Source organism: Mchenga conophoros, linkage group LG6 (assembly GCF_057382185.1).
Source record: "Mchenga conophoros isolate Kocher_MC1m ecotype Shallow Benthic linkage group LG6, M_conophoros_male_GT1.1, whole genome shotgun sequence".
NCBI classification, from domain to species: Eukaryota; Metazoa; Chordata; class Actinopteri; order Cichliformes; family Cichlidae; genus Mchenga; species Mchenga conophoros.
Genome location: NC_140531.1, coordinates 17,657,485 through 17,670,908, shown reverse-complemented (window position 1 = coordinate 17,670,908; position 13,424 = coordinate 17,657,485). Strand labels below are relative to the sequence as shown.

Below are 13,424 nucleotides of genomic sequence, written 5' to 3'. Positions count from 1 at the left end.
GAGGCAAAAACAGAGTTTGTAAAATTCCAACCAGGTTGAAAGTCAGTGTTTGGTATGACCACATTTATTCTTCAACACAGCTTAAACTCTCTTAGGCAAGTATTCTTATAGTTAGTCTTGTAAGGAATAGTTCTCCAGGCTTGTTAAAGGACATTCAAAACTCTTCTTTGGATGTTGGCTGCCCTTTGTTCTGTTCTCTGTCAGGATGATCCCAAACCTATTCAATAATATCAAGGTACGGCTCTGGGGAGGCCAGACCATGACTGATAGTGTTCCTGTGTGTTTTTCTATTTAGATGTCTCACAGCATTAGTATGAGAAATTGAGCTGTTGCCAATTAGATGTTTTCCACATGGTATTACATAGTAAATCAAAATCTGACTCTACTTTACTGTGTTCATAATTCCATCAGTTTTTACAGGATCCCCAAAACCACTGGCAGAAATGCAGCCCCAAACCATTACAGAGTCCCCACCGTGTTTTATCCTAAAGATGCCTCTAGACCTCTCCTGACCTTTTCTACACATATTGATGACCTGTTCAAATTTGGATTCATGACCAGACCTGTTGCTGCTGATCTTCAGTCGAGTCTTTGTGTAATTTAGCATACCTTGGTTCTTCCTTAAGAAAATCTTCTGCCACTGATACCATTATAGTAAACAGTAAATGGATCAACTAAATGGCCAGATGTCAAGTCTCTGATGGATCTCCCCCCCCCCCACACACACACACACACTCACACTCATTAAGGTCATGGCTTTCATATATTGATAATTTACAATAGCTCTTTTTTTAAAGCCTTCCACGTCTCCTTCTGTCATCCACTTGCACATTTTCTTTTAAATTTTTTATTGTAAGTACATTGGTGCAAAAACACTTTACTCCCAGTCAAGCTGTTTCCTATGGCTGCCCCGAGAACATTTTCGTTTTGTTTGTAATGGGTTGCTAGTAACAAAGATCCTATAGATACAAACTGAAAGTGGGCCTTTGTTATATTTGTGCAGACACAACACCTTTTGATCCCTTGTGTTAGATGTCTTTTATAGGCTTGAATGACTCAGGTCACTCTTGAATGGCTTAAAAAATATTTTCTGAAAATGGTCAGGTACAAGGACTGCAGTGAAAAAACTTGAAAAAACCTGCAGACCTATGGCATAAAACCAGCAAAAAATAAATAAATAAATCAATAAATAAGAGAAAATGTGTCCCCTTAGAATCAAACCATAAAGAAATTACAGTAAGGATGGCAATCCTTCAATCCTCAGCCCACACAGGACCAGAGGGGAGCTTTGATTTTCCAAAGAAAAACCTGTAAAGTTAGCACCGCCTGATTCTCCAGCGCAAAACAACCTTTCAGCCACGTTATAGTATACTACTATTCCTTTCAGTTAAATAAAACCTGCAATTACCCCCATTGTTCCCACCACAAAACGAAAACAACGGTCATTGGGCACGCGAAGAAACGACGGCGGAAGTATCCTGACTAAGCTATCTGGCGCAAAACTCTGCTGGCAGAAGTTTGCAACACGCACGCAGATGTCAGTAGCGGAGTTTCTCAATCTGTCACTTTAGCTAGGTGGAGTACATTTGATGGAGGAAGGAAAAAATTGGATACAGCACACTCTGACTTTTTGACCACTGGTGTCAACCGACTTCCGATGAATGCTTCAGGCGATATCGTATCTTTATCACTTCTTAACCGTTACACTTGCTAGTCATTCTGGTTTTATTTGACAGCCGTGGAACTACACCCATGAGCCCTTGTCAGAAGTTACCATGCTAAACAACGTTAGCTGCTGCTGCTACTTCTTCACGTAGCTATGCTTTCTCAGCCCGACTCGAAGACTCCTAAAAAACGACCCGTCATTTAACAGCAGCGACTATTTATTTGCTCGAATTGCAAACTGAACCTGGATTTGTTGTGCTTCTTTTTTTTCCGTGTGTGAGTTTTCCGTTGTTTGAAAACGAAGCTATCAATCTGTCACAGCAATGGGACTACACCCGCTGGAATTTAGTGAGTGCTATCTGGACAGCCCGAGCTTCAGGGACAAAATAAAGTCACACGAAGCAGAGCTGGACAAAACTAACAGGTTTATCAAAGAGCTGTACAAAGATGGGAAGAACCTCATCAATGCAACCAAGCGTAAGTTTGACGTTTTTAATATTCAAATGGTGCAAGAAAATCAGTGAGTCACAGACAAATCGAGCACTCAGCACTGATTATGTTATGAGCGAGGCTGTTGAGGTTAATTGAAGCTAGGTGTGAGGAATATAATGGACATGTAGAGGAAAAACGTTTTTAGATCTGGTCTGTCAGTTTGGCTCAATTTGTCAACACTTTGCAGTGCCGGGCTTCAGTGCAAATATCCTTAAACTTGGGGATGTGTACATGACTGAGAGTCCACTCCCTTCGCAGAGTGTAACGTTTGTGTTTTAATTCATCAAAGTTTGCTCCAGACATATCGCCCGTGTTTTAAAAATAATGCTAATTAAACAAACAGGAAAAAAAAAAGATAAAAATGAGCGATGAGACGAATAAAGCTGAGAAATAAGCAAAGACACTCGGGGAAAGCACCTGAAATACAAGAGAAGTGAAAAACGAAAACCTAATAAGAAACTGCAGAGCTTGTAGCGTCTCTGTTTATGAGGCGCTCGTTAGTAGCTGAAGGGTTATTGTAAGACGAGATAATGTGGGGGAAACAAATGTAAGTTTTTGTTTTATTTTATGGGGAAAGTTTTGAGTCGGTGTGAACCAGTGCTCTGGATTTTTTTTAATAACACCTTACACTATTTGTTCAGTCACACACCTCAGCTGGGTTAAAAATGATTACATTATCTCCTTGAACTCTAATCTCATGGGCTGGGCTTGTCTGTAGGTTGCCCTGTGCTTAACGCCAGGACTTAAACACTTATAAAACAGACTGCTTTGCCTTGCTGGAAATGCCATGAATCATTTCTAGTTTCTGAAACACTGTATCTGAAAGGTTTAAAATAATACCAATCCTATTTTAGTGAACTTTTTTATGCTGATGGGGGGCTAAAATTTACCCTCAGGCTTGCTTTATTGTCTGTCTGTGCTGCTGGTTAGTGTCAGGTATGATTTTCATACTTGCTTCTAGAAAAGCCTAAAGTCTCCCAAAGCTCACATTTACTAGTTGTTTTTTCATGCTGACTACACAGTGCACAAGCACTGCATGAGCAGACTTTGAGGCAAAGGGTTAATATTGTAAAGTATTAGCGTGTCACAAACATAAGATTATAAGTATATGAGTTTGGTTTAGTGTTTCCTACAGCAACAAAATATTTTGACTGATTTTCAAAACTGGCTCTCTGATTTTGAGCTTGATGTTTCTATTTATATCCTAAGCTTTTTTTTATTGGAAGGACAAGGTGTGTGGTATGTGAGATACTTAAGTTTTCTTGCATGTACATGAAAACTGTACTCTTGATGCAAACAGTTTGTGGCGTTAAAGTTATCTTTGCATCTCGTCTTGAGATTCAGTCTTAGCCACACTCTAGCTTACAAAAAAGCCTTTGGCGCTTAAAATATTTTAACCTTTTATGTATTTTTAAATGCGTATCGATTGTCTTTTTATTTTAATTACGTTGCTTTAACATAAAGTTGAGGTGGTGCATTTTTTAAAATCTTTTCTTTTGGTTACAAAGGTGCATATTAACTGGTTGTTATGTGGTGTGTGCTTGTTTGTTCATTAGGTCACTTAAATGTGCTTTAATTAGAAAAAATATGTGTGACTCAAAAATATGTATCACATCAAGTTGTTCATGTTATAGATGTGTATTCTACATGGACTTAAAATCTGCAGTTCATAATTTCCCTTTCTTTTCCCCCAGAAATTTAAAAAACTTGTAGATTTACATGCAACATAACAATTTTCATTTCTTTTTAGTTTTTAAAATTTTTTTAACTTGAATTGTTTGTGGTTTAGTAATGATCCAAATACGTAAATAGGACCTTTAGCAAGCTATTAAATGCATACATTAAAGGCACAGAAGTCACCATATTTTGCTTTCTGACTGGGCGGGCCGCGCCCTAAGCCATGTGTGGCTGCATTGAGCGTGAGTTTTTCCCCTCACAACTGAGAGGTTTGCTGGACAAGGGCTCCGCGCACAATAGTGCATTATTTGCACTTTATGTATCAGAAACTATTCAATAAATCACATTTTTGGACACAGTTTTGAGAAATATTTGCAGATAGTAAAGTTTCATGTTGGAAAGTCCATTTTTAAAAATGTTTTTCTTGATTGTGTTATTACTTGGCTGCTTTTTTGTGCACAGCCGGGATTGTCGGCCTGTTTCTTTGCCTTTTTGAATGTTTCCATGGTCTCATTGGAGCTCTTTGCTACTCTGACCCCCTCATCATAGTGACTCCCTTGACACTTAAACTTTAAAACTTAACATATAAACTTAAATTCTTTCAATCTGAGTAAAGATCTTAGGAGGATAGTTGTGTACCCTCTAAAAGGACATTTTGGTTAAAGTTGTCTAAACATGTTTCATCTATACAACTGTCACATTGATTGAACATGAGGAAACTGTCCTTATGTTATGTACGTTTAATAATGCCTGCTGTAATTTTTGTGACTTTCTCATGCCTTAGGCCAGAGTTATGGTAAACTGTGGACATGTACACGGACCCCTCAGCTAGGATTTTTACAATGCTACTTTTCAATCCTCTTGGAAAATGGGTCCATAGCTGGTGTCATTACAGTTGAGGGTGTGCAGATGTCAATACAGTCACATATGCCTCAGACCTTTGCAGATGCTCAAGGTGAAATGTTGGTAGTATTATTATTTTACTTGCACCAACAAAAAATTTGAATAGCCTCCGCAGTGTTGTGGTGACTCACTGGCAGTTGATGTGATGTTGGTGCACTGCTGTGTTGGTATAAACTGGCACAGTGACATAGTGTCTAGTTTCAGTATGGCATGTGGTATCTTGTATTTAGCATCGTATTTGACTGTAGTTTTTTTGCTTTGATTTAAAGTAGAGTCAGGATGGTAGCATATCACTGCTTTCACTAAGTCTGTGTTGGTGTTTTTAGAAAATGACAAGAAATAGGAAACCCTGGTCATGCTCTCCCAATGGGACTATTGCAAAATCTGTTTCAGGAAGGAAGTGATGGTTATGTTTTGACATTAATGAAGTTTGCTCAGCCTAATTCACGTGGCCTGTGCTGAAGCCTTTAATGGAAACTATTTTGTCAACAAAACTGTTTTTGGTGTATTTTTATCATTCTAATCAGGAGCCATTTACACTATTTGGTAGTGGCAGCAATAGAGCAATTTAAACATTATAGAGCTACTGCAGCAGATTGTTAGACATGGCTTGATTGCTTTAGATGTTATCTAGACTTAAAGCAGAACTTTTTGATTTCTATTTCTATTTTAGGCTGTTCTTTGTGCTGTGCTGAAGGTTAATTTAAAACAAAGCTAGTCTGTCCAGGGTGGAGTAGGCTTTCTTCTATTGGTGAACAACAGATGATCAAATTAAGCGTCATCAATTTCAATAATTTATCATTGCCTCAAGTTTGATGGTTGTAGTTCTTTTTTTCTTTTTTGTCTTAAGCAAAAGAATATTTTTGTTGTTAGGATAAAAAAAAACAACAAGCGCCTGTTTTTATGCGTTGTCGTTAGCAACAGCGACAGTAAAACCATCGCGTGTCCGCTTGTTTATTTTCCACATAAACCTTTCACAATAAAGCTGAAGATCCTGTAGAGACTTTTCAAAATAAACTGAATCACGTGAAAGAGTATGCAGAGTGTTTACGGATGAGAAGCAAAAAAGAGCTGACAGGTGCTAAAAAATAAACCTTAGACTCAAACGTTAGAACAGGCTTTTCCCCGCAGCACGCCGTGTAATAAATACTCATAAAGAAAACAGCGGCCGTTACAACTTGTGTCTAAAAATGTATAGTTTCATGCATCGGTTAAAACACTCGACTCCACGTACACGATGCCCAGCTGGAAACACTTCCCGCAAGTCGAGCTGCCCGAGATTCACAGAATTTACAGAAAATGTTCAAGTTTTGTGATTTATATCGTTATCGGGACGATAGATGTCTTATATCTTATATCGGGATATGAGATTTTGGTCATATCACACAGCCCTACTCTGCAGCATGTTAAAGTTCATGGCAATACAATTAGGAAAAACATGAACACATTTGGCTTGTTTGGGAGAGTTGGCTGGAGAAAGTGTTTTCTTAGATTTGCAAAGAGGCATCTGAACAAACCCTAAGACTTCTGGAACAATGTCCGTTAGACAGATGAGACCTAAGTAGAAATGTTTGGCTGTAAGATACAACACAATGTTTGATGGAAACCAAGCACACCATGTCAGTACAAACACCTCATACCAACTGTCAAGCACGGTGGTAGAGGGGTATTGATTTGGGCCTGGGCACCTTGCAGTCACTGAGTTGACTACAAACTCCTCTGTATACCAAAGTATTGCAGAATGAAATGAGGCCATCTGTATGACAGCTAAAGGTTGGTCCAAATTTAGCTGTCAAACAGATGGCCTCATTTCATTTCAAGGTTGATTCAAATTGGGTTATGCCAAGCACAATGGTTAATCTGCAACAGAATGGCTGAAAAAGAAGAAAATCAGATTGTTGCAATGGCCAAGTCCTACACCTGAACTTGAATGAAATGGTGTGGTGGGACATTAAGAGAGATGTGCATTTACAAATGTCCACAAACCTTAATGTGCACAGTCTTAAAAGTCTATCTTACAATGATGTAAGAGACTGATGGCCATACAGAAAATGGTTACTTCAAGATATTGTTGTCAAGGATGGTTGTACAAGCTAAACTCATAACATTTAGAATAGAATAGAATTCAACTTTATTGTCATTGCACATGCACAGGGCAACGAAATGCAGTTTGCATCCATCCAGAAGTGCTTTAGCCATGATATAGATATATTACAATTTAATGAGTTTTAAGTAAACCTCACAATTCATATAGTCCTTTCCGGTTTCTGTCAAACTGTAAGTATGTGTCTGTTTAGTATAACTGAAAAAATAAAATAAATTATTGCAATTAATTGTAATTTAATGGGTTGTTATTGTAATGTCAGAACTGTCAGCTCAATAACTGAAGGTAGTAGAGTTTGATGGCCTAAAATGGATTGAAAGCTCTACAGATAATTTTCTACAAATATTCTGATTCTTAAAATAGAATAATAGATTTAAAGTCTGTCGCGCTGCTCTAAACTTTTGATCCTGTTCATAGCTGGCATAGCTATTTCTTGGGTGATTTGATCAAAGTACATCAGTTTTCAGTGGGCAGTAGAAAAGTCTTTAGATGTTTTCAAAGTGACAAAATCTGCCTTTTACCGCTCCTGATTTGTTTGCAGAGGTCCTTCATGGATCTACATGCCAGTTGTTTAGGCGGTCCTTTAGTGTAGTCCAGTACACAGGAAACAAAACGGCTATGGCTGAATGCATCCTAAGTGTCTTTACATCTGTACTGTGAAGCTGTCCACTTATTGCAAGACCACCCAAGTTAATGCTGGGTGTGAACAGGGCCTTTCTCTAAGCACAGGGGTATTACTAAGTTTATAGTATTTTGGGCTATACCTAAAGTTTAAGTAAGGTACAGCGTTGTTAATGTACATTCGTAGGGTGGAGCTCAATCACAGTCTAGCTCTGTTTAGGTGGATACACTCTGATAATAGGGTTACAGTCTCATGAGACACTGTGTTTGGTTAGTATTTTTAGAGAGAATCCTACAAACAATCAGAAGTTTTCTTCTGAGTATGCTTTTTGTAGTTTGCAACTTTGAAGTTAAAAGGGCCACATATCTAGATGCAAGATTGTGTGCTTTTTCTTGATGTGTAGACATGATTTGAGGCCACTAAGCTGTTTAATCTGCAGGCCACTATCCGCTTCACAATAAGCTGCAACACTCGACAGTATTGTACAGATGTGTTATTTAGAGGTCTGCAGTGAACACTAACATATTTAATCTTGAATGCAATTTAGGTATAGATTTTTTAGTTTCATGATAATTCTTTTTTCCTTTAGTGTTGCCCTCAGAAGGCTCAGTTGTTTGGGCAGTTCAAAGCACAGTTGTTGTTCTAGAAATCCATTCAGTTCTCAGCCTTTCAGTAACTCCCTTGGCTGCTACAGCTGGGAGGATGTGCCAGTATGGAAAGTCCTTGGTTCTGGGAGGAAACTTTGAAGCGGGGCCTTGGGCCAGAGAGGCATGACATGGAAGTGCCCATTAGAGGAGCAGCATGCAGATGTGCTTCTGTTTCAGAGGGTTTCCTCCACAGGAACTGTGTCCTGTCTGTACCCTCTCAGCTACACGTCACTGTTGTCTTTAGTAAACCTTCTTTGCTCCCCCAGGAAGTTTTGAGTTCTCAGTTTCTGAAGATCTTGTTATTTGGGCAGTCTTGTCACTGCTCACTTCTCCACTGCCCCTTGCAAATTGTGTTTTCGTGTTGTAATAATCTGGAAAACTGAAGTTAGACAAAGTTGCAGCAAGATCAGGCCTGTCTCTTCCACAGCTGGACTTGCTCAGGTAAATTGACCAAACAGTTCAGAAAAACAATTCCATAAGTGTAATTTTTTTTGTAGTTTCACTTTTGGTTCCACATTGAAAGCCCAGCGATGTGAAGGTCTCTTTCTGTCTGGCAGACAGGTTTAAGAGTAGCCTGCCATAGTGTGCTTTGGCTCACTGCTCATCTCTGTAATCACATTACTGATTCTGCCAAAGAGCCACATCACAATCTTTCATTAAAATCGCATTAGCACAAGACGTGAAGTCATGTGGGAGGAACGCTCCTTATCTCTCTCTCCAAGGAAGAGGTCTACTATAAAAGTATATTACATTGCAGTGTTTCAAGGGCTCCTTTTTTGGTGAGGACACCTTTCACTGCATAATGAAAGAAAAGCATTTTTGGTGTCTGAGGGGGGAAGAATACCTCAGACACTGAAATATTGTGATCAGCCTCTTGGCTGTTACTGACAGCGTAGCCTCACCCAGCACACTTGTTTTGAGGTTCAGGGATACGTAAATGAAGTAATGCATGCTTTCTGGTCAGGGAGCTGCGGGAGGGGTCGGGTGAGCTGGCTCTGGGGAGGGCAAAGGTGGAAGGCAAGTAGAGCTGGGATACAGCCTGGAAAAGATGGGAGAGTGGAACAGGAAAGACTGTGGAAAGGCGCGGCACGTAAACACTGTGGGCTTGCATTAGGCAACTCCTGACCTAAGTGGCACATCTGGTGAGACTATAGAAATCATAACAAGCAACTTTCCAACAGATGCCAATAAATACACTGTGGACTTCTTCTGCAACTGACCTTTGACATGGACTTACATTTTATAGTCTGTTATGGAGAAAACCTTAGCTACTGCAGTCCCAACATGCATGTTAAACGTTCTGCTTTAAAACCCTCAGCAAGTTAAAAAGGATTTGGGCTAACTGTTGTTGACTATCAGTGATGTTAATCTGTAAAGCCCAGTGTAACAGAAAACATGAGGCCATTTTTTTATAAAGAGCACTGGTGAGCGTGCAACCAGTAACTCTACAATCAGTTTCATTAATATTCAACTTGTAAGTGCCAGTATTTTCCAATGGATAGGTTGCTCTGAACAGTTTATTAATATATGTTACAACACAGTGCTTTAAGCAATCAGGCTCCATTAACGAAGCTGTTTGCACTGTAACAACAGACCATTTTGTAGATTAATCAAATATCTTGACAGTACAATGACTCCAAGTTGTTGTTTTTTTCCTAGTGTTAGATTCATTATTGTCATTGACTTTATTTTTTTTTGCTTTTGTTCTTGTGAATGCCAGTTCTTAAAGCACCTGATATTAATACAGTGTTTGAGAAATTAAATGGATTAATCAGTGATTTTTGGTGAAGGACCAGGCAGTTAGGGAACTTAATATTACTATTGTCCACCAGACCTTTGTCTGAAGTGAGTTTTACAGCACAGTACAACATTGAAGTTATCAAATATATTTAAAATAAAGCTCCCTTTATTGCCGAACTAACAGGAGATCAGCAATGTGTGATTTTGGTGATACTTCACTGTGTAAATTGTATATATTTTTGTAGTATTGGACTTTTTCTGGCGTTTTCCAGTGTTTCACTTTTTACTTGGTCCCAACAAAGTTGATGCATAGCTGGCTCTATAGAGATGAGTGCTTTGTGGCCCAGCTTCCAACTTGTTCACAGTTGGAAGGAGGGTTTTTTGTTTTTTTAACAACACTTTAGTCATGCTCAAATCAATGGTCCTTATATTTTTCCTCAGACCTTCCTCAGAGGCAAGAATAAACATTATTTATTGTCTTGTGTCTTTAAAGTCTTGCTGTTTACTATATCTTTGGTGGAATGGCAAGCCTAAAGTTAAAGTGATGAGCTAATGCATACAGCATCTAAATGTTCTGCTTGCACAGTAAGCACACACCCTTGAATAAGGTTGTGGGTTGCCAGGTTGCGCTGACAGATGTGTTGAAATTTTATTTAGTATGTGGGTTGTGTACATACACTGTTTCATAGACCGTGTGGTAAGTTGGGTAACATGTATTTCAATTATTAATTATAAAGCTTGAGGGACATGCAGATTACAGATGTTTCCTGGGAGAAGTGGCAATAGGGTTGATTGGCAGTTATGCATAGTACTTATCACAAGTCTAGCCACACAGCAGCCATCTAGGTAATGCTTAAGCATCATTTTGGGCTGACAATTCAAGACACTAGAAACATGAATAGAGAGAAAGTCAAAACTCTGATTCAGTGAGACTGAGGCATAAAAACTGTATGCGTAGACTCAACAGTCAAATCTGATTAAATTTTTTTTTTTTTTTTAAGTATGAACTTAAAAAATATTTTTTTTAAGTATGCAAGAGCAGCATATCAAAGCATTACTCCATCATTTATGCTTTAATCCAGAGCACCAAGTCAAGCAAGGTCTCTGGTTTATCCCATCAGAGCACTAAACAAATGCCATGCAGTGCAACAACATTCTACGCTATGTGCAACAGCACAATGGGCTTATGTTTTTTTTAGTTCGGCTGATATAAAGCAGATGATTGGCTTTTTAGTGGGTGTTACAGGACAACCACCATCTTTGGCTTTAAAATATTTTTTCCAGAGGTTTCTATTAAAGATTCTTCACTCGTTTTGCTCTTTCTTTCTTTCTTTTTCTTTTTTTAAGTAGTCTTGCCCTTTGATCGGTGACACTCTACAATAACCAGAGTCCTTTAATTCACTACCCTTCACATTTTGTTTGTCTTTTCTTCCTGAATGGGCATGCCAGTGCTAATGTCACATAGCTGGCCACTTATTTTCCTTTGCTTTCCGCTTATAGAACAGCATAGCCTGTGATATCAGATACAAGTAAGGTGGGGTCTGTATGACTCACACTGTAAATCCAGAAGAGTAGGGTCTCTGGTGTTCTGCGGAGAAACTAGCCAAGTTTGACAGTTCCCAGGTTTGCTCTGAAATGCCTTGCTTTAAAAGGCAAAAAGCAGACGAAGCTTTTGCCTTGGACTCTTGCATGCCCTAGTGTGTGTGGTATGTGATAGTTGCTGTCCTGAAGGAAAGAAATATCGTTTCAATCTCTTCTGCAGACCTCTCATCTGACACGTTGTTTATCACTGGAATGATTGTATCCAATTAATCTATGCTGTTGAAACTGAACAGGAAAACAATGCCGGGGTTTTTTTTTGTTTTTGCTTTTTCCCCTTATTTGAGTGTTGCCTGGTGTTGATTATTGCTGGAGCTTCATGTAACTGGATGACATTCATTCTTTGTGTTTTATGTAATGAAGTCCACAGCTTGGCCTGAACTGTCCACCCTGAAGTGTGTTAAACATGCTTGCAGCCTATGTAATCAGATTGCAGATGGGTGCGACCTGCACTGCACATGTGGCTCTAATAAAAACCATGCAAATCTGTCTGTTGACATCAGTGTTCTGGAGTGCATATTAATTATCCACAGTGTTGTTAGCCCTGTATTACCTTTTTTTTTTAAATACACAAAAGATGTTTCATATCCTAATAAAGTAAAATACAAAAGACCTGTGTCTTTTTCCCCCCATGATCTTTCTCTAACAGTACAAAAACAGGCTACAACCCAAAACATCTGGAACTCTGTAATTTCACCTTTCACCCTGTAAATAGTACAACAAGAAGATATTGAATTTCTAAAAAAGTTGTGGGCATAAAAAGTTGCAAACAGCTTTTTGTCTGTTTTTAGGCTAAATGTAACTTTCAAGAACAGAAAGTCTTTGTAATTTTTTTTTAAAATTACTGCACCCTGTTTTTGTTTGTATTTTATACATCATTAGTTTTGTAATTATGAATCATCCCAACTCTGTTGGAAACTTATTGTGTAAGTTGTTTAAATCTGGAAAAGCAGAGAAGCGAGTGCCTCACTGAGAACTGAATCCCTGAGGCAACTTAAACACTGCACAAAAAAAAACTCTGTAGAAAACCTGTGTATTACAGCATGCACATTACACTCTGCAGTATAACAGTAATTGCTTGAATGGCATTGATTTTTAGTGACATGTGATTCTGACCTTACGTCAGGTACAATGTAGTGTGTTGAGGCTTTAAGGTGTGGCAGTGTTCAGTGTAATGTTGTCACAACATCTTTTTACTGTGTCATTCAGGAGTTGAACTTTCCACTCTACATTTATATGTTTCTGGATAAGTTGAGACCTGCAGGTGACCAAGGACTCCATAAAGGTCACTCATTACCTATCAAGTAAATACCTTAATGAAAGGTTGGTAATGAGCTATGCTTTTAAAACCTTACATTCTAATACTACTACTAAAGATGACAGCATATAACACTGACCAACACAAACTTTGTAAGTTTAAAATATGGGGGGGAAAGTTATGTCGAACATTGATAACAAACAAGCAATGCCAAAAGCAACAGAGGGGAGTGAGCAATAAAAAGCACAACTTTGGGAATGAAAAGAAGCAATGCACTCCAATAACACTGCTTTTCTATAAAAGGTTTTGAGCAAGGATTTAATTGGCAATACTTGTTTTCCTTGTGTTCCTTCAGCACGGCTGCTTCAAAGCACAGAGACTCATATTGCAAACATTTTGTTGAAGTCATCAAATGGGGATAAATGCATTGGGACGGGGGTTATCTTTTAAAGGGTTTCCATGCTGATAAAACTGTTTTCTGGTAACGGCTCCATTCAAAAAAGGTAACTTAAAGACATTAGAAAACGGAGGAAACACCCATCCACTTAGGTGTGATTTAGATGCCTTGTAACCCTACGATGCAGCCAGTTGCATCAACTTGATGTTGTGTGGTCTGTCTGTGGTGAGGGACTGCTTCATTCTGGTTAAACAGTTTAGAAATTACAATAATTAAGTAATAGTAAGTGTATCTCATTATTAAGAAGTTTCAATAAATCT

The 13,424-nt window shown here is 38.6% G+C and overlaps 1 protein-coding gene across 2 annotated transcripts in view; it reads left to right on the top strand.

Moving 5' to 3' along the window:
• Positions 1-1,506: 1,506 nt before the first annotated feature.
• Positions 1,507-13,424, top strand: part of arhgap10 (Rho GTPase activating protein 10) — a 51,495-nt gene continuing 39,577 nt past the window's right edge. For both annotated transcript variants that reach the window (XM_085276552.1, XM_085276551.1), the window contains exon 1: positions 1,507-2,142. In XM_085276552.1, the coding sequence (XP_085132678.1) occupies positions 1,989-2,142 (154 nt within the window). In that variant the 5' untranslated portion in view covers positions 1,507-1,988. The remainder of the gene's footprint in view (positions 2,143-13,424) is intronic.